This window comes from Zootoca vivipara, chromosome 9 (genome assembly GCF_963506605.1).
Source record: "Zootoca vivipara chromosome 9, rZooViv1.1, whole genome shotgun sequence".
NCBI classification, from domain to species: Eukaryota; Metazoa; Chordata; class Lepidosauria; order Squamata; family Lacertidae; genus Zootoca; species Zootoca vivipara.
In genome coordinates, this window is record NC_083284.1 from 36,127,950 (window position 1) to 36,155,516 (window position 27,567).

A 27,567-nucleotide genomic window follows, 5' to 3' on the forward strand; every position below is an offset into this window, starting at 1 on the left:
GCTGCCGGCCACCCGCTCCCACTACCCTTTGCACCCTCGCACCGGAAGGACGGCACCGAGTACCCCAAGGCGTCCTGGGAGTAAAAAATGTACTATACCGTGTGTTGCTTTGACATCCAATAGATAGCACTGTATTTCCCAAAAACCATATTTTTACCTCTCACAGGTGTTACATCTATATAATCTAATTATATGCAAACACTCCCGTATTCGATTGGAATGTTGTGTCAAAATTTCAAACCAATCGGTCAAGAACTTTCAGAGATTTTTGATTTTGTACAAACGGACATTTACATTTTTATTTATATAGATTGTTCTTAGTACAACTTAACTAGCTTTTATAATTTTAACATATTTTTAGAACTTCAACATTAAAGTGAATATTAGCACAGAAACATAAAACATTCTCAAGCAACAAGAAATCAATGTGCCTTGGAAATTTAGAAACCAAAAAAAACCCCACAATTATAATTTATTGCAATCCATTTTCCACAGAAGGGTTTATCATATCAGCACATGGAATGGTGAAACAAAACACACAGCAACACCTCAAAATAATGACTTACACTATTTTCTCTCTCTCTTTTTATTCTGTGCAATGTGAGGATATTAATAGCTACAGATGCCCTATATATCTTAGAACTGAAAGATATATTACCAGTCGATAAGTGTGATTCAACTGAACACCTCCTGCAGACACCTCCTTACCAGGAGGCCCATTCTACACAATGCAGGGACTGGATCTTTAGTCCTGCAGCACTTACCCTTTAGAATTCCCTTCCTATGAAAATTAGACAGGTGCCATCTCTGTTGTCTTTTTGGCACCTACTGAAGAACTTCCTCTTTTCAACAAACCTTTTCAGTTCAGATCTTTCCCTTTCTCCACCTGTACTAGTTACAGGTAGGTAGCCGTGTTGGTCTGCTATAGTCGAAACAAAATAAAAAAAATTCCTTCCAGTAGCACCTTGGAGACCAACCAAGTTTGTCATTGGTATAGACCAGGCATCCCCAAACTGTGGCCCTCCAGATGTTTTGGCCTACAACTCCCATGATCCCTAGCTAACAGGACCAGTGGTCGGGGAAGATGAGAATTGTAGTCCAAAACATCTGGAGGGCCGAAGTTTGGGGATGCCTGGTATAGACATAATTTTACTTTTCAAAGATACTCATCTGCAGCTTTAAAAACAAAAACAAAAAACCCTCTGCATTGCTGAGGCACACAAAGCACTTCATGGATCTCTGCTTCCATTCACTCCTGCCTTAGTAAGATCTTGCCCTGCTGGGTAGAAGACCAAAATCCCTCTGGGGCAGCCTCCCTCCACTTGAGCTCATTATTTGGGATTCATACAAAGCTTTCACGCACCTCTATTATATGACCTTATCTGCACTGGCATTTGGGAGTCAGATTTAAGCTTCTACTGGGAAAATGCTTTGGTTTTTATTTGCTTGGTTCTTAAAAAATATGTGTTTATATTTGTTTCCCACCCCAGGCTTCTGGAAGGAGCAAACCACAAATCCAAAAGTATAAAAAAAGACATATTGATTCAGAAAGCACATCTTTCCACCAAGCAATCCTAAAACTCTTCCCAAGACATTTTGTACTGGCCAGTTAGTTTATGATTAATATCACCTTAGCTTTTGGGCAACTTCAGATTCTCTTCTTGCAATACAAATATCCTCTCTCCAACAGAAATAAGGGGAAGCTAGCAAGGGCATTAAATATGGCCAAAGAGAACTGAAATGTCAGAATTCTTTCCTTATTCCTGTTCATCTGCCTTGATGTGCCACAGGGAAAAAAATGTTCTGAAGTGAAAAGGTAGCATTGTCTCCAGAGGCTTTGATAGATGGTTTTGATGTCATTATGGGAAAACTCTACCCAGAGCTGCTTCAGATGCCTATACAGTACAGCTTACATCCAAAGAGAGATTCTTTAATATATTTTTTCTCATAATAGATGAACAGCTCCTTCTATACAGCACAGTATGTGTGGTTTTTTTTTATAGAAAAACAACCTAAATGTACATCCACATTTCTACATATTTTACAAATAACAATTTTCAGGAAGAACTGTACACATCTGAACGAGATCTGTGGAGAAATGGCACTAATTGATACACCAGGGAAACAAACTTACGCAGCAGGCAGAGTCAAAGAACATTAGTTAAATTAATCACACCGGAAGCCTAAGCACATCTCTTTCCCATTCACATGGGCATTTTAAAATGTTATCCCATTTAGAACAGTATTAGAAATATGCAGGGCACCTTACTGAAGGAAATAAGAACCAATTCTTCAGTTGGGGAATTTTTAAACATGCAAGCAACTCCTTTATTCCGCAAGGTGTGCTGAATGCGAAATCTAAGTCTGATCACATACATGTGGCTGAAGCAGGGGGAAATGCAGGTGTGCTTTTGTCTAGATCCCTCTTCAGACAGCACCACTCATAGCTTCACTGAACGCCAGAGCAAGAAGAAGGAAATGCACTAGCCACAGATACACCTCTGAAACTTGTGCACCTTTTTGGCCACAGACCAGACACCTGCTTGTTCAACTGAACTCCTGGGAAGAACACTCACATGTGAACAGGATCATTGCATTAGATGTGGCCCAAAGGTTCCACAGATGTAAGGGGAATGGCTAACTGGCACATCCCTATCGATGTGCCAGTTGAATCCATGTGTGCTCTTGCAAGAACAGTCTTATTATGGGTGGTATCAGAGCAGGTCCATTATACCCAAGTATGACTTACAGCACAATCCTAAACAGGCCTATTATGAAGTAACTCATACTGTATTCAACAAGTGAAGCTGAATGTTGGAAGATACAGGACAAAAGCAAATGTATAAACTATATAATTTGCTCCCCAAAGCAGCAGTGATGACCACAAACTTGTATGGTTTTAAAAGATGATTAGTCAAATTATTGGAGGATAAAGCTTTCAATGGCTACTATCCCCAACGGTGGTGTTCAACCCCCATTTGTCAGAGGCAGCAATGCTTCTGAATGCCAGTTGCTAGAAACCACAGGAGGGGAGAGTGCTGTTGTGCTCAGGTCCTGCTTGCAGGACTTCCCACGGGCATCTGGTTGAGCACATAGAACAGGATGCTGGACTAGATTTCCCACTGCCCTGATCCAGCACACTTTTATGTTCTTATGTTATGTTTAAGTCAGCTCACAACTTAATTAGATATCACTCTAATTTCCATGCTGAACATCTGAGTGGCTAACTTGCAGGTGTTGTTTCCATCAGCCCCAACTAGCATAGCCAATAATCAGAGATTATGAGAGTTGTGGTTCAACAATAGCTAGAGCGGTTAACTCAGATACCAACTTCTATAATATGAAAGAAATTATATATCACAGGGTATATCAGCAATTAGGTTTTAATAATGACCTATTTTAAGAAGTAGATGCTAGATTTTGTTTTGTGGGCGTGGGGTAGTAGACTGAAAACACAGTGAGTTTTCAGCTCCCAGTGCTCTGTTGAAATCAATTTTTACATTAGTTGTGGCAATCTGAAGATTCTCTACTATCTGATCACTTTTCAATTACCTTGCTGAAATGAGATAATCTTCTCCCTCCTGGAGCCTGGACAAATGTCCACATTTCACAACAGACAGCAGATAACTGACACCTTATTGGCAATCTCAGTGTGGAAAGTCAAAAATTAAATAAGATCCAACAATGCACTTGTAGTTGCAAGACATAGGAAGAACTTTGCTCAAGTCGAGGCCTTGGACGGCTTCTACATGTGAATTTCTTGACAGGGAAAGGCTGGTAAAGTTTCAAAGGCTATCACTCCCAGTAGTTAAAAATGTACCTCCTTGTTTTTCATTGATAGTGCCAAGCCCCATAAGCTCTTTTACATGAGCTCTCTGTTTCTATGGTTTCCCCCCCACTGGGCTGCAGACTGATGGTGGAAAATATGGATTTCAGAAGATGTGGCATAAGTTCTCATGTGCTTGCTTCACTATGACCACAACTCGAAACTACATCTCTAGGCCTCTGCAAAACAGCTATGCAGTTACACAGCTGATGTGGTTTGAGTTGTCATGAGTGCTCACTGTGGAGCAAGCAAGAAAAAAGCAGATGGCATGACTACAGTGTTCATTGCCACTACTAGCAGTGTGGTCATGTGAGGCAAACCTAATTTTCCATACACTCAGTTTAATGCCTTATCCCTGTGGTATGGAACACCACCCACCAGATCATAACACTTGTTACCTGGTGTACTGCTTTTCACAGTCCATCCTGCTGATTCTTCTGAAGTCCCTTCCCTGATTTTTCTTCATTTTCCTTTTCTCTTTCTAGTCTGCAATTCCCACATCTTTCTCTCCCAAAATACAAGTGCATCAACCATTCCTGAGAATAGGCATATTCCACATGCAGCTACCACTAAAATATTTGGGGGATTTAAATAATATCATTGATGACACAGGGGTTTGATATAGCTCTGATTACACAACCCCTAATGAGGAAAGAGATGGCATGGGTGACCATCACCATTTAATAGTCTGGGAAGTGGAGGCAGGGGCGTTGCAACGGGGGGCAGGCTGCCCCTAGCTCCACTCTGTGGGGGGCAGCGAACTCTGTGGGGGGCAGCGCCCCTGCACCTCCGCTGCCGCCGCCGAGGCCGCAGCCATTGTGGAGAGGCCCCGGTGTTGCTGGCTGCCACTCTGTTGAGTGGCATGCAAGCAGCCAACGGAGCCCCTCGCCCCTCCCCTCCCAGGATCCGCCATGGGGGCGTCCACAGAGCATGTGCATTGCGCCATGCGTCGTGACTGCTGTGCCTCCCTCCTCCCTGCACAGAAAGAAAGCGGCAGCTGCTTACATGCGTGTAAGTGGCTGCCGCTTTCTTTCCGTGCAGGGAGAAGGGACGCACGGAAAGAAAGCAGCAGGGAGAAGGGAGGCACACAGCAGCCCTGTGCGTCTCTTCTCCCTGCATGGAAAGAAAGCAGCAGCCGCTTACACGCGTGTAAGCAGCTGCCACTTTCTTTCCATGCAGGGAGAAGGGAGGAGGGAGCCCCGAAAGCTGCTGCTTTCTTTCCGTGCAGGGAGAAGGGACACATAGGGCTGCTGTGCCTCCCTCTTCCCTTCCCCCTGCATGGAAAGGTTTGTTGCAGGGGTGACTGTAGCGCACATGCGCGCTACAGACGCCCCCCCCCAGCGGGGTGCCTTCGGGTTTGCCGCCCCGGGTGGCCAGGAGGCTAGCTACGCCTCTGAGTGGAGGAGGAAGCCTGTGGCAAATTTCCAGCTGAGGAAGAGCTGAACAGTTCAGAGAGGAATATGGGAAGAGTGAAGGGGAAGAGGTAAAACTGATAGAATATGTGTTAGACAGAATATGAAAAATATGTCACAGATTATTGACTGAAGGTATTTGAGGCCAACACTGGACTAGATGTGTTCAATGCATGGAAGACAGGCAAACTAATATCGGTGTACTGGAAGAAGCAAAGACCACCAGTGTTGAAGAAATGATTCTTCAACATCAACTTCGTTGGACTGGTCATGTTAGGGGGGATGCCTGATGATCGTCTTCCAAAGCAACTACTCTATTCCAAACTTAAAAATGGAAAGTGTAATGCTGGTGGTCAACAAAAGAGGTTTAAAGACTGTCTCAAGGCAAATCTTTTAAAAATGTAGTATAAGCACTGACAACTGGGAGACACTGGCCTGCGAGCACTCCAGTTGAAGAACAGCCTTTACCAAAGGTGTCATGGCCTTTGAAGAAACTCGATCTCAGGACGCAAGGGAGAAATGTGCTAAGAGGAAGGCACACTTGGCAAATCCACACCATGATCAACTCCCACCTGCAAACCAATGTCCCCACTGTGGAAGGATGTGTTGATCCAGAATTGGCCTTACAGACCCATTGTTAAAACCGTGTTTATGGAAGACAATCTTACTCGGCTACGAGTGATCGCCAAAGAAGAAGAAGAAGAACTGACCTCATGGGAATGGCATGTACCTCACTCTGGGTTCCATGGTAGGGCAGGAGGGGGAAAACAAGGCAAAATGAAAGAAAATAAATTAAAAGGGTTAAATTGGTCTCATTGCCCAAAGTTCTATTTGGCTAAAGTGGAATGCAGTTTCCACATCTTGGCCAACCAAACAGATAAAAGTTATTACCACTTTGCAGAAGCCAAAAGAAAAAAAGGCTCCCTATTACTTTACAGAGATGCATGTATGATGACTTAAGCTCATTTGCCTTTGGTCACCCTAGTGCAAAAGTTTTCAAATGGTATTAAAACAGTATTTTGAGAATACATGTATGCAAATGTACATACATTTTACATACATGTATGTAAAATGTAGCAAAAACCCCTCTATGTAACTGAAGGATTCTGGGATATGGTCTATGATGTGTGTTGAATTCATGTGGGCACAGTAAACCTTCACCCCGTAAGTACTGTAAATGCACCCTAGAAAACATCCAGCAATCCCTATGTCTGTGTCACGGTCCAGTCGGCGGGCGGTTGAAGCCCTGGCTGAGGACGTCAGGACCAGAGGCAAGATGGTAGTGTAGAAGCAGGAACAGGTGCAGGGCTGAGGGTCCAGCAGCAGGCAGTCGCAGGGTCAAGGAGCAAGGCAGAGGCGAAGGTCTGGGAGTCAAGGAGCAAGGCGTCGGCAACACAAAGGTCCAAGGGTTGAGGAGCAAGGCGTTGGCAAGGCAAGGGTCCAAGGAGCAAGAGGCCAGATGCAACCAGGCAGGGATAGCGTTGCTGTGGCAAAGAGCTGAAGGGAAATGCTGAGCTTTTATCCTTCCCAGCTCCTGCCACCAGGTGCAGTGAGGTATCAAGTGGCCTCACCTGAGTGACCACTCCTTGCCTCTCCAGCACAAGCTGAGGTCTTCACCTGTGTGGCCACGCCTTGCTTCTCCAGCACAAGCTGAGGCAGGCCCCAGTCCTGCAAAGCACTACAGGCCCCAGAGCCTGACTCCTGCCCATACTCCTGAAAGTCTGCTTTCAGGGCAATTCCCCATTAGTAAACTCATCCCTCAACTTCCTGAATTTCCCAAATGTAAGCTGACAGCAAGCACTATTCTAATTTCAGATCAGATAAAATGATTCAATTAATTCAGAGACACAACAAACCACAGCAATACCACTATCTCCAGAACAAACACTTATTCTCTGAATGATATATTATTTCACTGATAAGAGCCTGTTGTAATTAATACACTATTCCACTAGTACACCGACAACATGCTAGTAGCTTGCATTTACTCTGTAAACTACCGTACAGCACGCAATACAACTTAAGAAAGCTGGTTTAATGGACTTACATATACAGACCATTGTCAGGAGAGATCAATCATGTCAATGTGCAAACATTATATTAATTCATGGGCTATATAATCTTAATGCATCATGCACAGGCATAGCTAAAAAGAAAAATTAAGCTAATCAATCTGGGGCTTGTAAATCAACAGATTTATTTACAAGGTTATATACATTTTCCTGGCAGATCTCCTAACAATGGCCTGCACAGGGTTCTCTTTCTCTAGTGCAACTTTATCCAATCTGATGCCTTCTGTATGTTTCAGACCACAACTCCTATAATCATCAACCAGTATAAGTCAACGTTTAGGAATGCTGAGGTTTGTAGTCTGGGAAAGACTAGTCTAAGAGAAGAAATATGAAAGGGGGGAGGGGAGCTGTGCTGCACTTACGAGGAAAGTGCATAGTTAATTCAATTGTGCCAGAAAACAACATACACAGATCGTACAGAACGCAAAGCTGTCACTCAGATTCAGTGGCTTATCTGAAGACAATTGCTTGCATCTCAAATGCAAATTAGTATCATCCTGAAGTTTCTGTAATGTGTTAGTGCCTTTCTCTCTCTCTCTCTCTCTCTCTCTCTCTCTCTCTCTCTCACACACACACACACACACACACACACACACTAGTTTAATTAAGAATTCCCCTTAAAATGCTGTTTTCTTTACCTTTTGCACTGTTGAACTTAGCAGCTTTTCCATTTAATTATAAATGGCTGCTGTATTTGAAGTAAGGGATTTATGCAACTCATCAGTTTGAAAAATGATCTGGAAGAGAGGAAACAAACTGTAGTAAGAAGGGCAGTCTGTGGTTACAGCAGGTCCAGGAGAGATGTGTGATCAGGCTGCTTCACATTACTCAGAATGGATGTGGGTTGCCTGCAGTTTTAATGTTCAGGAACAGCTGTCCTAAATATTGGTACACAGAAGAACAGTATTTTAGTAACACCCAGTAGGGAATTCCACCCTGCTGATTTCAATTAGCTCTCTTTCAAATCTGGAGATACTTACTTTCCATGGGTAAAGTTCCCCAGTGGGGGCAGTGATAGTTGCACTTATTTCAAGAGGTCTGTCAACCAGCTACAAACAATGAATTTCTTATTCAAACTTAGTAAGAGAAGGATACTATATTTTTGCTGGTGCCAATTTTGGATTTGTCAAGTCTTCTAAATCCCACTAATGAAACTAGCTTTTTTGCCCTTCCCTCCATTTTCAACAATCCGGCCAAAGCTTGCTTCCTTTGATTTCATTATGGGTTTTACATTTTGGGTGGTGATGGCACCAAAAACCCACACAATAATAATTGCTTGCGTTCATTTCTCTGCACCACTCATATCAAGAGGGAGAGTTTGAGACTAAGAATGGAAGTTACCCAAGAGTTCTCCTCCCCCAGTCAGTCACTTGCCACAGACATCATCCTAATAACTCAGACAAAAATAAACTAGTTAGAACTTTTATGAGGACATAGCATTAGAAGTGGCTCCAGCTGTCAGTGCTTGTTCAGATGAATGGTTTAGTTCTTTCCCATAATGGGTCACAAGCGCACAAAGATAAACAAGCATCCCTCTTACAAATGAATCACTTGGAGCCAACCCTGATATACTTTCATTAGCAGGCATAAAAAGGTAGCACAACTCACTTGACAGATGTGTTTTAAATTACCATTGTTGACTTTATTGTTGCAACTATTTAACAGACCCAAACAGAAGCATAAATTATCAAACTGACCGCAGATAAGATGTAGGCATAAACATTACAACTGGCTCCATGATTCTAAACACTTGTAATATAATATCATGGTTTGGATAACTTTATAGCCCCATAAGAGTGTTATGATCTCATACAGCCACCAACTGAAAAGATTGTAAAAGACTCGTGAGCCAACAGCTGTTCCACATGCATCCAGCATTTTGCTACATTTTAGTACATTTTTTTAAAATACCACTATGCCAACTTCTTTTTAATTTCCAATATTAAAAAACAGAAAGGACAATATATAAACTATGTATCTTTCAACAAAAGAAAGCATTGTATTATTAATTAAGTAGTTATTTTATAACAATGAGAAATGAATATATGATTGAATTTTATATTGGTAATTGGTATTCCAAATACAGATTGAGAGTTCATTTTTCTATAAATTTACTGGCTTAAGGATTAGAGGAACATCTAGTAAAATATGCTAATTTAATGGAGAGAGAATGCCCCCCGTTTTTTCATTCCCAGTCTTTGGTTTTTTGGAGCTCATTTGGGCTTCCAGTGAAATGCAGTGCATATCCTTGTAACCGTTAATAAATTTACAACTAATTGCCATAAGACTAAAACTTACTTCTACATATGCTTATGCCATAATAAATTTGTTAGGATCTAAGGAATTCTGCTTTTGATGCAATACACTAACACCCCTCTGGAAGTATTAAATTTAGAACTACCTATTAGTTTACTTTTCTTTTGTGTCCCACATATTTTTGCAAAATATGTTTATAAGCAAGATTATTCAGCTTCAGCTAGTTTTTTCCTCCTTTATTTTAGCTATTCAAAATGCAGTCACAGACTTAGTCCCAAATCATTTTGAGACAACAAATGATCAGCGATTCTGCAATTATGTGGGACTTCTATTCAAGAGGCTTGAAACAACCCAACAGAAAGATCTGTGTTCACTTTTAATGTGTGACCATTGATGGTTTCCTGCTTCAACCATAGATGTCATTGTTCCATTCAGTTTGCATGCAAGACTGCAACCTTCATTGCTTTGCTACTATCAGAAAAAACGATGAGCTACAGAAAGAAGACCTAATTTATGGCCAGTTTGCTTTAAGACTGTATTTATTTTGCTGAGCTCATCATTTCATGTGATACTCAATATAGTATAATCTTGTAGTTCTGTTAGATATTGCAGGGCCGTCTTAAGCACCCTGGCGCCGTGGTGTGCCGGATCCCTCCGGCGCCCTCCCGCCCCGTTTCCCAGCGCGGTGGGTGGGCGCCACGCAGCTGCCACAGGTGCTGCTGCGTGGCGGGCGGGCGGGCAGGCGCAGCGCGGTTGCCGTGGGTGCAGCTGCGTGGTGGACTGGCTGGCCAGCGGGTGGGCGCAGCTCGCGGCGCCCTCCTGGCGGGCCGGCACCGTGGTGCCCTGCGCCACCCAGCCTGGCCGTAGGGGCGGCCCTGAGATATTGAAACAGCCATTTATTAATACAGTGGTACCTCTACTTACAAATTTAATGCATTCCAAACACACATTCGTAAGTCAAAAAAATTGTAAGTCGAATCCCATAGGAATGCATTGGGAGAAAAAATCCGTAAGTCGAAGCAACCCTATCTAAAAATTCATAAGTAGAAAAAATCCTATCTAAACCACATCCAAGATGGCGGATGGAGCTCCGTTCATAAGTAGAAACATTCGCAAGTAGAGTTATTCGTAAGTATAACCACTGTATACAAAACTTTTGCTTTTCTACTTCTCCTCTGGAGCAGGAGAAATCAAGCTTGCTCCATTTTTCATGTAACAGCCCTTTAGATATTTGAAGATCGCTATATTTCATCTCAGTCTCCTCTTTTCCAAGCTAAACATACCCAACTCCCTCAACTTTTCCTTATAAGGCTTGGTTTCCAAACCATTGACCATCTTGGTCGCCCTCCTCTGCACACGTTCCACCCAAAAAAGTATGTATCCAGAGCGGCGATAAAGCGCATGTGCGAAGCGCCGATAGAGTGTTTCTGCGCATGAGCAAAGCACGCAGAACACTTCTGCGCATGCACGTGCGGCAAAACCCAAAAGTAAACACTTCCAGGTCTGCCGAGTACTTAACATGAAAAGACGCAACCTGCAGCTAACACAACCCGAGGTATTTTAAATGGTAGTGCCCAGAACTGGACACAGTACTCCAGATGTAGTCTGACCATGGCAGAATAAAGCAATACTATTACGGTACACCCATTGATCTGGACACTAGAACTCTGTTGATGCATTAGCTTTTTCTTCTTCTTCTTCTTTTCTTTCTTTCTTTCTTTCTTTTGTTGTTGGTGTTGCTGCTGCTGCTGCATCACACTATTGACTCATGTTAAAGCTTGTGGTCTACTAAGACCCCGACAGCCTTTTCACATGTGCTACTGGCAAGCCAGGTGTCCCTCGTATTATATTTGTGCCACTGGTTCTTCCTGTCTGAGTGTTGAACCTTACATTTATCCCTATTGAAATTCATACACTACATTCACAACATTTCCCTGATCTGTCAAGCATGTAACTCTATCAAAGAAAGAAATGAGATTCGTCTGGCATGACTTGTTTTTGAAAAACCCTTATTGGGTCTTGGTAATCCAAATATCATTTTCTAAGTGCTCACAGACTGACTGCTTAATTATCTGTTCTAGAACCTTTCCTGGTATGGATGCCAAGCTCATCAGTTGGTAGTTATCTGGTCTACTCTTTTCTTTTTGAAGTTAGGAGGAACATTTCCATGCCTCCAGTCCCCAGGGACCTCTCCTGTTCTCCAAGAATTCTCAAAGACTATACACAGAGGCTTTGCAAGCTCTTTTAGTACCATTGGGTGCAGCAAATCAGGCTCTGGAGATTTAAAGTACAGTGGTACCTTGACAACCGAATTTTTCGACTTACAAGTGGGGCAAATGAATGGCCGCACGCTTACTAATTTCTCGACATCCAAACGGAAACTGCGGCAGTTTTAGATAGGGTTTTTTTTGACTTACGAATTTTTGGATGGGGTTGCTTCGACTTACGAATTTTTGGATGGGGTTGATTCGACTTACGAATTTTTCCGTTTCCAATGCATTCCTATGGGAAATCGCGTTTCCAGTGGCCCTTTTCGACTTACAAATTTTTTTACCTACGAAGGTGCCTTCAGAACAGATTAAATTCATAAGTCGAGGCACCACTGTAGCTAGGTGTTCCCTTACCACTTCTTTTCCTATCTCGGGCTACAGCTTCCTCCTTTCATTGTTTGCTCTGTTATCATCAAGTTAGGCACTGGTTTTTCTTTGGAGTGAAAACAGAGGGGCAAAGTAGGCACTGAACCTATATTATATAGAAGAACAGAGTATGACTGTAGAAACAAGCTGGAAAGCAGTTTATGGGAGTAGAACACACAATATGGCACAGAATTGAGCATCAACACCTTCCTCAATGTGTTGCACTGTCCAAATCCCCTGCTGTGTCAAGAGACACAGAATCATTGGAGACTGGTTTATTAGAGCAAATGGGGGCACTGCCCCGGGAACTAGGGTTGCCAGACTCAACAGAGGACAGGACTTCTGTGCCTTTAATTGCCCTGCTCTCTTTTGAGTCTGGAAACCTTAAAGAGAAACCAGCAGACCCTTTGCTTGGAAATTAAACAAAGGGTCTGCTGGTTTATCTTTAAGGTTTCCAGACTCAAAAGAGAGCAGGGCAACTAAAGGCACAGAAGTCCTGTCCTCTATTGAGTTGCAACCCTACCGGGAACCTGAGCCTGGCTTCTTAGAACCAGTCAGGGGCTGGCTCTGCCTGGTCCTTGGCGCTGGTTTTACCTAATGTTGGTCTCACAGGTTTATGTCAACAGAAGGAATGATCACTTACTGAGATGTTCCATGGCATTCAATAGTAGCTTGTAAATATGAACTACTATGGGTTTTTGGTGGCCTAATATAAATTACCACCCAATTTGCAAGTCCTAGATAACGTTAATGAGAACATAAACTAGGACTCTCATTAAATGAGAACCATAGATTTTAGTGCCTCTTCACAAGAAAAAAAGACTCAAAGGGTTGGATCCACTGGGAAATTCATCACAGCCACCAGTTCTGCTACTTGTAGATGTCCTTGGTCTATAGCCAGGAGAACAATTAATCTTATTTGTAGGCTGATATTCTGAAGTAAAAATTTCAAAAGGTATTGGGCACATTTCCCAAAAGATTACATATATATTGTTTTAAAAATGTCACCATGTTGCTGCTTGTGCACATTTATGAAACTTATGCTGGGCAATATCTTTTCTATAACAGCTAAGTTGACCATTTTGCTTTGAACATTATTACAGTATGATTTAGAGCCTTTTTATTCTGAATGTGGGTAAAATGTGCCATCATTCTTTAAAGAAGATTTTTCTAAAGACTGCGTTCTCTGTAAGTGTGCATGAAGGTCACTTTTTGTGGCAATTCCTAAATCTCTGCTAAAAGTGCGTGCGCGCGCGCACGTACGCACGCACGCACGCACATGAAACAGTTCATTATTCAGAGTTTTTAAGATTTAAGGAAAGAACACAGAAGACAAATAATGACACACCATAACTGCCAATTGCTTCTTTTAAAAAAAGGACATCCTGTTTTTTGTGTGAGATTGTGGTGGCTATTTGGGGTGCTACAATTTCATGCTGTGCTCTTGCATTTTTCAGGGCAAGAGCAAGGCATAGGTCATGGGATTCACCTGGAAGTGCATCCCAGAAGAAGCATCAAACTTTAGATGGAAGGTAGACCTACTCAAGTTTAACATAAAAAGCAACAAGAAGTTTCAAATTACAGTACTGGTTTGATTTTGCTGCTTCTGTATTTGAGTACTGAATGGCAAGCTCCCCAGCATGGTTCAAAATTGGTTCAGCTTATCAGAATTCTTCACTTTGTGTGCCATAAAAACTCATGGTTTTGCTTATTTTTGCTTGAGAAAGCTCAGGAAGACCAAGGCCAGGAGATGACACCCCAGCAGTCCCTGTTCATCCTCCCTCCTAAAATTCATTCAAGCAAGAGGGACAGTAGCAGAGAATGGTTATGGAAGTGCTGTGGGGAGGGGTGCTGCTTTCAGCCACTTGCAGATCTCTGCTGCTTCTGAGCATGTACAGGTTATTGTCCAGGAATCTGCCAAAGGCATTACATGGGAGTGCCAACATTGAAACACTGACTCAGTGTATTATCCAAACCAAGACTCCTGGTTTAGCTTTCTTGGAAAAACCATGAGTTATAACCAAGTTTTGTCCTATGGGGTCAACCCATTTTTACTACTTTCCCAGAGACTTTGTGTATAGGTGGAATTCTCTATACAACACTTAAGAGGCAAGATAAACCAAGGAAGTCAGTTATGTGGATATCAACAATGTTTTTGACACACATTTTAAGTGGAAACAAGAACTATGTATGGATTCTTAATGAATTACACTATTAATTTAATGCAAGTATAAAACTTTTAAAGTGATTCCATTTTAATTATCAACCAATAATCATTCTTTAGGAACAGTTTTACTATGCACATTTCTACCTTGCTTCACATTGATCTTATGCAGAAGTGAGCTTTAAGATTCATATTCTACTGAACATTTTGTTCAGGATGAGTTTTTTGGTTTAAAAAGAGTGAAGAACATTTTTTTTAAAAAAAATCTCTTATCAGATGAAATTGCCAAACAAGTTTGCCATGATGCTGCTGGGTAATTGCATTGTCAAGGACATATCCTTATTTATGATCTTCTTGTATAACCTTTTTCATGATCTGTGTAAGCATTAGAAAACCATGCCATAGGGCATGAAGTCTAAGTACTGTCATTCTCATACAGATCACAGTTTTCATAAATACAGTTGTCTTCCATGATTATAGCTATTGCTAGAGAATGAAAACCTGACTTTCATAGAGGAGATAGTAAATTAGCAGATTCATAGCAGCTCATGACTGATTCATGACAATATCCACATTCTGATAATGAAAACCAGAAACTTTCAAAGCAAACTATGAAATAAGGTGGTTTTCATATAAGACTTGAGTGTTAAAACTTCTAGTTTACAATCCAAGGCTTAACCCAGTGGTAGCCTGCTCAATGTCTCTAGGAGTTGTTGGTTTTAGCTCTCTCCAGTCACAACCAGCATGGCTAATGGTCAATTATGACGGGGGTTGTAGTCCAACACTATCCAAAGGGCTTAGCCATTCTATTCTTAGCCCATTGTGAGATCAGTCTTGCCAATGACTGTAATCATTGTCTATTATTACCCCATCTGTGAAGTGGCTAAGAAAAACTTAACCTACAACACATATTTGCATTCTTTATGCATAAGACTCTTGTAGTAAAAGAATTCGATACACCCTTGTATCATTCTTGTTTTGTTGCCACATAAACTTGGAAGAACCAACCTGTCTTGAACTAGAGACTGTGCTCTTCTCCATACAGATGCCTATACTACCGGTACATTAAGAAAGCAAATCTGTCTTCCTGGATATACAGTACCTGCAGAGGAACTTTTGCTGTTTTATTCATTCTCTGTGGCTGTTTGTTTGTTTGTTTGTTTGTTTGTTTGTTTGTTTTTACCTAAAGAGAAACACTTGTGCCTAAACAACAGGTACCCTTGGGCTTTCAAACCTTCCTTCCTTGTCCACTTGTTCATACCTTGCCTATTCAAGCCCAGCTCATATATGCATTTGCTATTTCCCAACCTCCTCCAGCTCTCGTGGGGTGCTACAGATCACATTGATACTGTCAAGACATTCCTGCTATGCCTTTAATCAACTCCTCTCAACTGTTGCAGCCCAGTTGTATTCAAAAGCCCATCTTATTAATCCCCAATGCTGTTTAATATAGATTAAGTCACTGGGCATGGTAACTCGGAGATTTGGGGCCAGCTTTTATGTATGGATCAGAAGAAGCTTGGACTATTTTGAACTGGTGCCTATATGCAGTGGTGGGCTGGATAGGGGGCTGCAAACCGAGAACGAATCCTGCTAATATGGAGACTTTATGGATGGGCAGTTGCCAGGTGGGGGAGTTGGGGAGTTCACCAGTTCTGGACAGGGCTGTACTCCCTTGGGAGTGCTCCTACATCCATCTTTGTCACTAGAGGCTCAGGGAACATCAATGACAAGGAAGGCCTATTATCAGCTTAAACTAACTCTGCCGTTTCCAGGACAACGTAGCTTGGACACTGTGATTCATGCACTGGCAACCTCACAATTGGACTACTGTAATGAGCTCCAGGTGAGGCTTCCCTTGAGATTGGTCAGGAAGTGGCAGCTGTTGCAGAATGCTATAGCCAGGTTGTTAAGTGGAGCACCTTGACGGGTACAAATTAAAATTGTGCTGAGGGAACTGCACTGACTGTTGATCAGCTACTGAGCCACATTCATGGTCTTGTAACATACAAAGCCCTGAACAACTTGGGACCAGGTTACATGAAAGCCCTTCTATCCCAGTATAGACCTGCAAGATCACTTAGATCGTATGAGGAAAATTTACTCATGGCATTGCACTCTACAGAATGTCATAGGCCAGAAGTCCCAAACAGGCTTTTCCTACTACTGCCCCTCAAGTATGGAATGCCCTTCCCTCTGCCATATATGAAGTAGCAACCATCAGTTGCTTCATATGCTTTGTAAAGGCATTTCTATATATATATATATATGTGTGTGTCCAGGCTTTTTAGAGTGTTGGACTAGGGCCTGGGGGACCAGGGTTCAAATCCCCACTCAGCCATGAAACTCACTGGGTGACATTGGGCCAATCACCATCTCTTAGCCGAACCTTCCTCACAGGATTATTGTGAGGATGAAATGGGCAGGAGCAGAACCATGTACATAACCTTGAGCTCCTTGGGGAGGAAAGGTGATATATAAATGTAATAAATAAATAAAAATCAGGCCCTGTTTTTATCTGTATGAATTCCTGCTTTTTCTTCCTTTTGTGTGCTTTTATATTAATGATTTTAAGTTATAATTTTCTTTTAATGATCTTCTACTGTTTTATGTTGTTGATTGCTTACAAGTTTTTTCAAATATTGTTTATAATTTTTTTAAAAAATAAATAAATACGAGGCAGCATTTCTCTCTAACACCAGCTGCTTAATGCAGACAGGAGCAAGGCCTTCACCTTTCTGCCCTGCTTGGGAACTTCCAAAGGCATTTGGCTTGAAGATGATGCTGGGCTAGATTCTAATGAACTACAAGACAGAAATGCGGTCTGAGCCCTAAGCAGCAAGTTACTCCTTTGACCCAGCAGCTGGAGCTGTAACATCCACGTTGCAGAAAAAGGAAACTATTTTATTTGTTTTACAAAACTGATACACCATTGGACTGTAGTAAAACCTCTAAGCCATTTTAAGAAATGCTAAAACTATCAATGTATCATTTATCACCTATAAATTAGCAAGAAACACAGATGACTAGAAAAGACTATAGGTCGATTCTAGTCTCAAAGTATCAATCCCCCAAATAATTTCCCCTTCAATTACTATTGCATGTGGAGACCTTTTAACCAGCCCTAGGAATAAATTCAGACAGGACTCAAATTTTGGTTTGGTTTTTGGCAGAATTTAGGCCACAGCTTTATTGATTACAAATCAAGTGAGTGGTTGCATAGGCTCTGGTTCGACTAGCTACCTGCAGCCCTGAAGGCAGTGCTGACTCTGGGCACCAGCCATAAGTCAGCCTTGGGAGAACACCTGGGACAGAGGCGAGCAGGGGTGTCTGCCGTGCCTCCAGCCAAATGAGTCCTGAACTCAGGCTTATGGCACAACCCCACATGGGGAAGACCAACCATGAGTCCTTGGATTCCTTCTTAAAGAATACCCAACGCATAAGGGTGGCTAGGCATCCTGCCACCCCTATCCACCTGAACCAGAGCCTATCTACAACCTTACAAGTTGTGACGATTTGCTACACGGCAGGCAAAACCCAAGTGGAACCAGCCAATCCACCAAGTGGGGGAAATTCCTGCCATGCCCCTGTCCCAATGACAGGCAACACACGACGGCATAGCAAGGTCAAGCGCAAGCCCTAAATATAGGGAGAGGTGGGTGGGTGTTCCGATGCACTGAAGCCCGAAAGAGGACGCTAAGGGCCATGTGCAGCACTTTAGTGGTCCCTCAATCGCTCTGACTAGCATCCCATTAGTCCAATTGCACCCAAGATCAAGGGACCACCAATAGGGTATTGTGGCCACTCCAATGTTCCCACCCACAACACAGGCCTGATTGCCAGGTCCCACTGCAACATGTGCACTCTGTTTAGGGAGAACCCGATTTCTCTCCCAGTTTCTCCAAATTCCTTTCCAGTTCAATTATTCTCCCTTCCTTCGCCATACTTTTAAAAACCCATCTTTTTATCTCACCCAAGCAAGCTTGGTTTTTCCTGAGCACAGCCTGGGCCTCCCACTCCACCACCCACTGCCTAAAAACATTAAAGAGGAGGGGCTCAAGATAGCAAATAAGCCATGGAACTTAAAATGGGGAGCTCGTCTAATTAGCAGCAACCTGAGCCACATCTTAACAGCTATACTGACATCACTGTGGCACTCCAGAGGCGCACTGTGAGGAAACCCAGTGTAGTCTTCTTCACAGACTTTGCATACACTCCAACATTTTTCCAATGAAAAGAGGGACATCCTAGTGCTTGGTTAGTTTTCTTTCAACTGAGATTAGCAACCACGAAATACAATCAATTAAATCTGAAGTCACTGTAGTAAGGTGGAGTCACATAAGGGAAGTGAAAGAATGGAAGTAATAAGCATGGATATGTTTTGAGTGGGGTAATACCGTATATGCTCACTGGAAGGACAGATTCTGAAGCTGAGGCTCCAATACTTTGGCCACCTCATGAGAAGAGAAGATTCCCTGGAAAAGACCCTGATGCTGGGAAAGATTGAGGGCACAAGGAGAAGGGGACGACAGAGGACGAGATGGTTGGACAGTGTTCTCAAAGCCACTAACATGAGTTAGACCAAGCTGTGGGAGGCAGTGGAAGACAGGAGTGCCTGGCATGCTCTGGTCCATGGGGTCACGAAGAGTCGGACACGACTAAATGACTAAACAACAATACCGTATATAAGAAGCTGCCTTATACCAAGTCAGGCATATTGTTCACAACCCAGTATTGTCTTGCAATGGCTCTCTAAGATTTATCCTGGAACCCTATCCTTTTTTCACTGAACTTGTGAGCCACATATACTGAGTGAGGTGCCCTACACGACCCCAGAAAAAGAAAAGTAGGTCCCATTTAGCATGTTGAAGATAAAAGGGAGCCCAAGGAAAAACCTGAAGGCTATTGTGATACAGAACACAAAATTATACACAGAGGCGTCGTGGCAGGAAAAAGTATTGCTCTTGAGCACTTTCAGTTGTTTAATTTCTATTGATAAAGTGTCTGACATATAGTGCAGAGTGTCACTTTAATTTCAGAGATGATTCAGTAGTAATTAAATTTAACAATGGAAAGGGACTATGTTCCAAGAAGACGGATACAGTTCTGCTAAATCTCCATCAGGCATAATCTCATCTACTTAAGTAGAATAACACGGAGGCTTGCAAAAAAAAAAAGTATTATATTTCCAGTAGTTCAGAACATTTCTCTGCATGTTTCTCTTCAATAACATAAAGGAGGGTCTGTTTTAAAACAGCAGTTTGTTAGCTAACTCATTTAAAACAGGCCTTTGCTGTTTTAATATAGGTTTACACAAACTTTATACTGAGCTGCAAATTGTTCTGTTGTGCCTCATTTAACAGGAATATTTTATGTTGTTATTTCTATTAGGTAGGCTCCAGCTAAGGTTCTCAGCCACACTTCCACTTGTCCCATGCCTAGAATACAAAGGTCAGAGGAGTTTTCCACTTCTCCTTTGCTTTCTAGGTACAGGTCTGAGTGGTTTTACTTTTGCTTTGCAGCTTTCTCCTGGGAAACACGCTCTTTACTGCTGAAAACACAATTGCTGTTTGGTCCAATTCAGGGGTAAACCCTGGTTCTACTGGGGGAAAGCAGTGGGGCAAATGGAGGTTTGGATGAGCCCTAAGTCATATTCAGAGTAGACCCACTGAAGGCAATGGATTTTAGCCTGTCCATCCATTGATTTCATTGAAACTACTCTAAGCATGACTTAGTTGAATGTCATCTATTGATTTTTGTTGTTTGAAGTACTGGACTCTGTATTTTTAAAAATATTGTATGATGCTTGTTAGCCTGTCTAAGCTACCTAGATAATTATATTCATGAGTGGCTATATAAATTTAATGTTGATAGCTTACCTCTTCACAGCAGTGAGTTAAAACTCAATTTCCTTATATTTTGGATTGTGGTTCTACCCCCTACTCCTGCCGTCCTGCTTAGCCACCTTTCCATATGACTACTTTAAAAATATTTAGAGCTTATCTATTTTTAGATCATTCTATGTGGGAATATTTCAGGGAGGCTGTAAGGAACTTCCAAACTTTGGTTAGCTACAAAAATTGGATCGCAACATAGGCATCTATTGTCAAAACAGTATTTTCCTGAAATATACACAAACAGAATCCTATTCTGTTCGCAGATACAGCTCTTTGAAAAGTTGTATTCTGATGCTCTGAAACTATTCAAACTAGATTTGCTTTATTTGTTTGATGGGTCTAATCATTTAATAGAAGCAATAAGCTTATAAATAAGCTTGTAAACCACTCAGATTTCCTCCCCCCCAAAAAGTAGAGCAGCTTAAAATTCAGAAATAAAACAAATAAAACTCAAAAACTTTGTACAAGTTGCCTTATACAGAGTCAGACCCATGACCAACTGTCTCAGTGTTGTCTAAATTTCCCCTAGAATCTCTCAGGGGTTCAGACAACAGTCTTTGCAAGCATTACATGGAGATGCTGGGGGTTGAAGCTGGGATCATCTGCCTGGGCTCTACTACTGAGCTATGGTCCATCCAAAAACAGCAGGTTCAACTATTTCCCATGTATGTGCTCATATTTACAGTGAAGAAACTTATTCCAGAGCTCAGTATGTTTCAGGGAACTGCCAAGGAACGCCTTTGAATGGGGGGTGGGGAGGAGGAGAGTCAGAAGGGGAAGAGTCAGAAGGGGACGATCAGGAAATGATGGAAGAGGGAGAGGGGGAGAGAGCAGGAGGGAGCCAGGAGGTGTTAAGGTTCTCTGATGCTGAAGCAGACCACCAAGCACCACACCGGGAGCTCAGGGACAGACGGAGAGCCTTCGGCCCAGGAAAGGCGAGGGTTAAAGAGGAAGGATCAGAGATGTCCCATGAGGCTTCCCCGTCTCTTATGTTGGAGAGAAGCAGGAGGAAGCCACTCCCCGAATCTGAACTGGAGGATCCGGACGCATAAGATGTATTGTGCTGTTGCACATATGTAAAATAAAGAACTGTAAATATCTCTCTGAGTGAGCAGAGGGTGCTTATTGCGAAGAGCATACACAAACCATCACAGTACGTTAACCTGGAAGCAGCCTTCAGGAAAGCATCAGAGGTGAACTGAAAGAGAAAAGGGCCTATTAAAGAAGATTTCACATGGGTTCAGTGGGGGTTCATATTTGAGCAGTGAGGCAATGGGGCACACTCCCACAAGGAATGTTTGGGTTAGGACAAGCATATTTTATTGTGCAGGTTTGACATGTAGATTCAAATTGTAAAACAGGCGTGGGGAGGAGTGTGCCTTCCATACATTGATGATTTACAACTGGGCTACAACTCCCATCACCCCTGACCTAGAATACTTAATAAACTGGAATATTGACCACATCACTGCTCTATCAGATCTTTCAGCAGTTACAGAAGTCCTATACATGTGACGCAGTCAATTGCTTCTTTCAGTTTCTGCAAAAGTACTTCTTAGTCTTGATTGCTTTGAGACGTCATAAAGCCAAACACCATCTGTTACACAACTAGCTGCTCAGATACAAGTCTTCATTTAGCTCACACTAAAGGAAGTTTGCAATCTACTTTCAGTTGCATCTGTTTTTCCAAAGAAATTTGTGTTATGTTTGTTATAAATTGAAGAAACATTTGGATAAAATTACAATTAGCTCTGACTAACTTGTTGACTCCAGTACAGTAATTATCTGGCTTGGTTATATTGCAATGAAAAAGATTCAGGTTGAAAGGTCAAAAAACAACAATGTGTGCCTTTCATGTTCCACTGCATCATTGTTTTCATGGCTCTGATTTAAAAGAAAATGAAATTCCAGGCATGAAGTGCAGGCACTTCAGAATAATGCCTTGCCACATGGAGCTGTTTCTATGCTACTGTTTGAACATAATAACTGAGTCTAACTATGCATCCACACAGGGCTGGCCCTACGGCCAGGCTGGGTGGCGCAGAGCGCCATGGCGCCAGCCCGCCCACCGTTCCGCCGCGCAGCTTTGTCCGTCCGCCTGCTGCGCAGCAGCGCCTGTGGCAGCCGCGCTGCGCCCGCCAGCCCGCCGCGCTGGCAAACGGGGTGGGGGGTGCCGGAGGGATCCATCGCACCAGGGCGCCAAAGGTGCTTAAGACAGCCCTGCATCCACATTCAAGCTTGAAAATTAAATGGTTAGGTTAAAGTTAGATTACGGAAATGCACTGTATGCTGGTCTGCCTCTAAAGGCAGTTTCGAAAATGCAGCTACTGCAGAAGGCAGTCGACAGACCACTGAAAGAGACTCAGAAGACCTTTGAATCTGGCTCTACTACACATGCACCAGCTGTCAATTTGTTCCCAAGACCAATTCAAAGTGCTGTAGAGCTTTGCCTGGCTTGAGACCCCAAAACTTCATAACCACCTGAGATCAAACACCTGAGGTCCTTCTTTGTGAACTCTCTCTGAGCCATGTTCAGAGGATAGCAACAAGAGAACTGGTCTTTTCTGTGGTAGCCCCCCTCCCCCATTGTGGCATGCTTTCCCTAGGGAAGCTCATCTGCCACAGACACAGATTTTGACCATTTTTCTAGCATCAGGTCAATGTGGTTTTTTTTATATTCTCCCAGACTTTTGGACAGCACTGATGGGCAGTCTTTATGTGGTAGTTGGTGTTCAGCCTGTGTACAGGTGGATAGCTTGTGTTGCTTAGGTTACTCCACCAACCCCCCCCCCCTTTGAACAAAAACTTTTAGTATTTTATATTTCCAGCATTTATTTTTTATCAGTGTAAATAACTTCAGGGTGCTTCATGGAGCTGTGAAGTAATATATAAATACAATAAGCCATACAAATTAGTTTCTCCTTCAACTAGCATGATATTCTAATAGCTATACAGTATATGCATTACAATACTCACTAAAGAAAATGTAGCCTCCAGGATGTGCTTGGAATAATGCACAATTAAACAATAAACCTTTGCCAAAAGAAAGCTGTGAAACATAACAGTATAACTGGTTCTTTTTCAAGAAGAAGAAGAAGAAGAAGAAGAAGAAGAAGAAGAAGAAGAAGAAGAAGAAGAAGAAGAAGAAGAAGAAGAAGAAGAAGAAGAAGAAGAAACCTTTGCAAGCAAGCTAAAATGTATTCAGCAGAAGTGGTTGAAAACCAGCCTCTCTCACTGGTGCCAGGTCTTTTTACATTTTTCAGTCATGTATTATTTCCTTAAGCAACAAAAGGATAGGAGTTGTTCATTTGTTAGGTGGGATCAAGGGAACCCTTGGGTTTAAGAAATACTACATTTTAACACTGCAAAAAGCCCAATATATTATCCTTGGAGAAATGCAGCACTTTACCCAGCAAGCACAGCACTGCTGCCTGTTATTCTATAGAAAGTGGTTGTCCAAGTGTCATGGAGTTCTTATTTGATGGTGCCCTGTGATTTCACCCTTCGCTCTGTGCACTTTTGTGAACTTTAAAAACGTTATTTACTTATTTTGATTTTACATCAATCAATAACAATGATAAAGCCGCCTATTAATTCCCAGCGGACAATAGTTAAAGGGAACTATCCCTCATTAAATTTTAACCTAATTTTAACTTAAAATAGGATTATGAAACTATTATTCAAAGATGATAATACTATCTATTTTATGTATTATTTTATGTATTTTATGTATTATTGGTTTTCTTTTTCTTTTTTTGCTGGTCTATGACCGTAATAAAGATATTATTATTATTTTACTATATAGCTTGTTAGAAATAAAACCAAAAAACTTTGGTTTGGCAGAGAGGAAATCTCCTACCGGTAACTACTGCTATTCCTCAAAGTTCAGGCATTTTCATTTGGTCAGTGACAGTAGACTGTCGGGAAACTGATGGAGGTTCCAAAAATCCCTTCTAAAGCTAAAGTGTACATTTGGAAGATAGGTTTGGATTAAAAAATCCTGCTTAGCATGTATTTCCAGAATCTGAATTGCAAAATATATTTTCCCTGCACTTGTTTATTTTTATACGGAAATATGCAATAAATCAAAAGCAACTGTCTCATGCTCATATGTCAAAATAACACTGCAGTCAGAGAAGAATGATTTAATCTCCCTTCACTTTGGAAAAACTGTGGTCAATCTTCTGTATTTAAAGACCCATAGCAGCAACCTTTGTGTTAGCTGTACCTGTATAATTCCAAATTAAGACTGTGGAATCATTAAGCAAAATTTAATATGAATGATGGAAGTAACTATAATTACATCTCTCTCTCTTCCCCTCTGTCTGTCAGGGGAGCCACAGATTCCAACAGCATTTTTGCATAAATAATCACCTCCACTTCCTCTGCTTTCAGGTAGTATTTATGCCACTCTGGAAAATCAGCCATAAATTACAGGTGGAATTCTAATATGAAACATTCTATCACTATCAGTGGAATACGCTTAATTAGTGTCACCTACCTACCACACATTACTATTGTATTCCAAGCTCAGACCTTCCCAGTGTTGACCCAACTGAAGCTCTGCAAAGGCTCATGGTTCTGATGTGTTTTTATCAGCTGATATCTCAGCTCAATTTCCTTCACAGCTGATACCAACATTAGCATCCATAGTGTTCTGATTATTGGAAAAAAATGCATTTGGGGGCATTTCATATTTATATCAAGAAGAGAGTGATTCAGTGGCACTTTTTTATTTGTCACTAATTGCTCTGAATTCTCAGGAAAGGTTGCTTATCCATTTTTGCAGCTTTCCCATTGTATCTGCAACCCAGTAATATACCTGTCTTTGGAGTTACTTTATTCTAGAAGAGTATATTTGCATTGCCTGCCATGATTCAGTAGGGCTGATCTCCTTCCATTTCAGGGATTCACCCCATACTGGGGGGCAGGGATAAATTTCAAGGTAAACTCCCAAAAATAACAAAAGGAGAGAAGAGGCAGCTACATAAAACTATTCAGGAGACAGGGCAGAATTTAGTCATTGAGAGCAGGGAAGGTCTGTTTCCCTTTGTTTCTTTTTATTTTTCTATTTTTAAAAAAACCCTTTGGTGGCACGGCAGCAGAGCTCTGGGGGAAAAATGAGGCTTTAAATAGAATTTCGAAAATTAAAAAAGAAAATAAGAATATGCAATTGTAAGCCCTCTCCTCTCCCTAAACCATTTTCATGAGTCACATTGTGACCTCCAAAATACCTGCCTCTGCTTCCGAATGGCTTGGCATGTTTAGGAACATTTGTTCTGGTCCACCCCTTTAGCGCTCAGGCAACAGAGCACCTGAGAAAGAATATAAAGTTCTCAAACCAAACAATTAACCAACAACTTAAAAGAGAATATATATATCCCTATTAGGACTCCAAGGATTAGGAAACAGAAAGTCAGTTGAATGAAGTCTATATTCCAAAAGATGATAATTTCCAGATTAAAAATTCATCTTGGGTGCAATGAAGAAAGAGAATTTGCCTGTTCAGACTGACAGATGAAATCTATGTTTAATAAAGGAAGTTATCCTTAAACAATAGTAATCATTTTAGTCTAGACTATCCAGCAGACCAGCCATCAATAATGCAGTCTTAAATTTTAACAGAGAGAAAGTGAATAGGGGTAGTTAGCCTCCAGCCTGTGGGTCTAATGAGGCCTGGCAAGGTTCATATGTGATGTAAGGTGTGAGGCTGCCTTCATTGTGAAGTCCACTTGCAAATGGTCTTCAGTGGTGAGCCCCTTTCAAGTTGTCACCTCTTGCCATAACGATGGCAGGTGATTGACAAGAGGGTGGCACCACTCTCTCACCACCAACCTATCAAAGTTGGCCTGTGCAGGGAGGAAGCTGAATGAATGAAAGATCTTACCCACAGGCAGGATCCAGTTCCCCACCCTGAGCTAAATAATTGGCGAAACTGGCATGTAACAAAACTGACATGGATCACACTAAAGTATAATTCATAGCAGGGCGGGATCAGAACTGTAACTTGGCACTCTGAGCCTACGCAGCAAGTCTTCAGACTCAAACGTTTTAAAAAATGTTCCTTAGAACATAATCTATCCAAAAACCATCAGTAGAAACTGATAGCTGACGAGCACACGGCAAAATTACTGGTAGATTAATAGGTTATGGGCTGTTAAAGTGTTGCTTGAATCAGCAAAGTCAATAAAGTAACATAATTTTGCCATGAACTTCAAGTTACACTGAAATAGAAGTTATCCATTCCTGTCACAACTTGTGCTATTGCTTCTAATGATTTAATCTTGTACTTGACTTGATGTGAAATCAGACTTTAACAGCAGTCTTCAAACAGACGATAGTGAAAACAGGCTCGCTCTAGGGAAACTGCAATGGAGTTTCCCAACAAGAATGTTTGTTATTGTAAACAGAAACCAATCATGAACCAATCAATCACATCCTTAGGACAATTCTGGATTTGATAGTGCTTTCTTGATGCTGCGTGGAATACTCCTTTTTAAAATGGAACAAGTGTTAAGATTTAATCTAGCACAAGCTCCCTATTTTGACAATCGCAGTGGATCATAAAACTGAGATAACCTTTACAAAATACTAAAATACTTTACTCAGAGTTACATAAAGGCACTGGGTGTATCTCTTTCCCCACCCACAATTTACTGAATATAACAAATTGAGTGGGGCTAACAATAACTAATAGATTACTGTTTGGTCTTTAGAAACATGTTTTTATTTCTCTTTCTATACCACCAAACATTTTAAAAATGTTGTTAAAAATCAATAAACTCAGTTAAATTGCATCAATAAAAAAACAATCAGTGAATCATATTAGACATTCCACTTAACTGCATCACTCCTCAGAAAAAAAACACCTGGCTAAACAAATGTTATTGGGAGCAAGTGAAAGGGGGAAATACTTTATACAAATAATATCAAGTCTGGCGTACTTTTTTAAAACAAATAAGTAATGATGTCATCCTTAGTTAAAATAAGAATCTTAGCATGTTGTAATGCACACCTTTAATTCAATTCAATTATTATGGTCCCAAGTTCTTTTCCAGTTCAGATTTCGATCCAAGTAGAGAAGAGTTCTTTCATCCTATATCCAACAGACATACCCCTCTGGGTTGCAGCTCTCAAGAATCTTGGTGCCTGGGATAGTAACATAGCATGTGTTTTAGGCACCAGGGAGAAAAGAGAACTTTCCCTGTCTGCTACTGGTACCAGATAAGAGAGGGTTAGAGGCTCAGAAGCAAATTTAAAACTCTTAGGGAAGAGAACATATTCCTCCAAGAGTTCTCCAATGC

At 41.6% G+C, this 27,567-nt stretch overlaps 1 protein-coding gene across 11 annotated transcripts in view; it reads right to left on the reverse strand.

Moving 5' to 3' along the window:
- The window catches only part of INPP4B (inositol polyphosphate-4-phosphatase type II B), a 267,689-nt gene that overhangs the window by 149,479 nt on the left and 90,643 nt on the right, over positions 1 to 27,567 (reverse strand). For 2 of the 11 annotated variants that reach the window (XM_060278619.1, XM_060278618.1), the window contains one exon: positions 7,949 to 8,047. The exons of the other annotated variants lie outside the window; for them this stretch is intronic. In XM_060278619.1, the coding sequence (XP_060134602.1) occupies positions 7,949 to 7,981 (33 nt within the window). In that variant the 5' untranslated portion in view covers positions 7,982 to 8,047. The remainder of the gene's footprint in view (positions 1 to 7,948; positions 8,048 to 27,567) is intronic. 11 annotated transcript variants of the gene reach the window in all.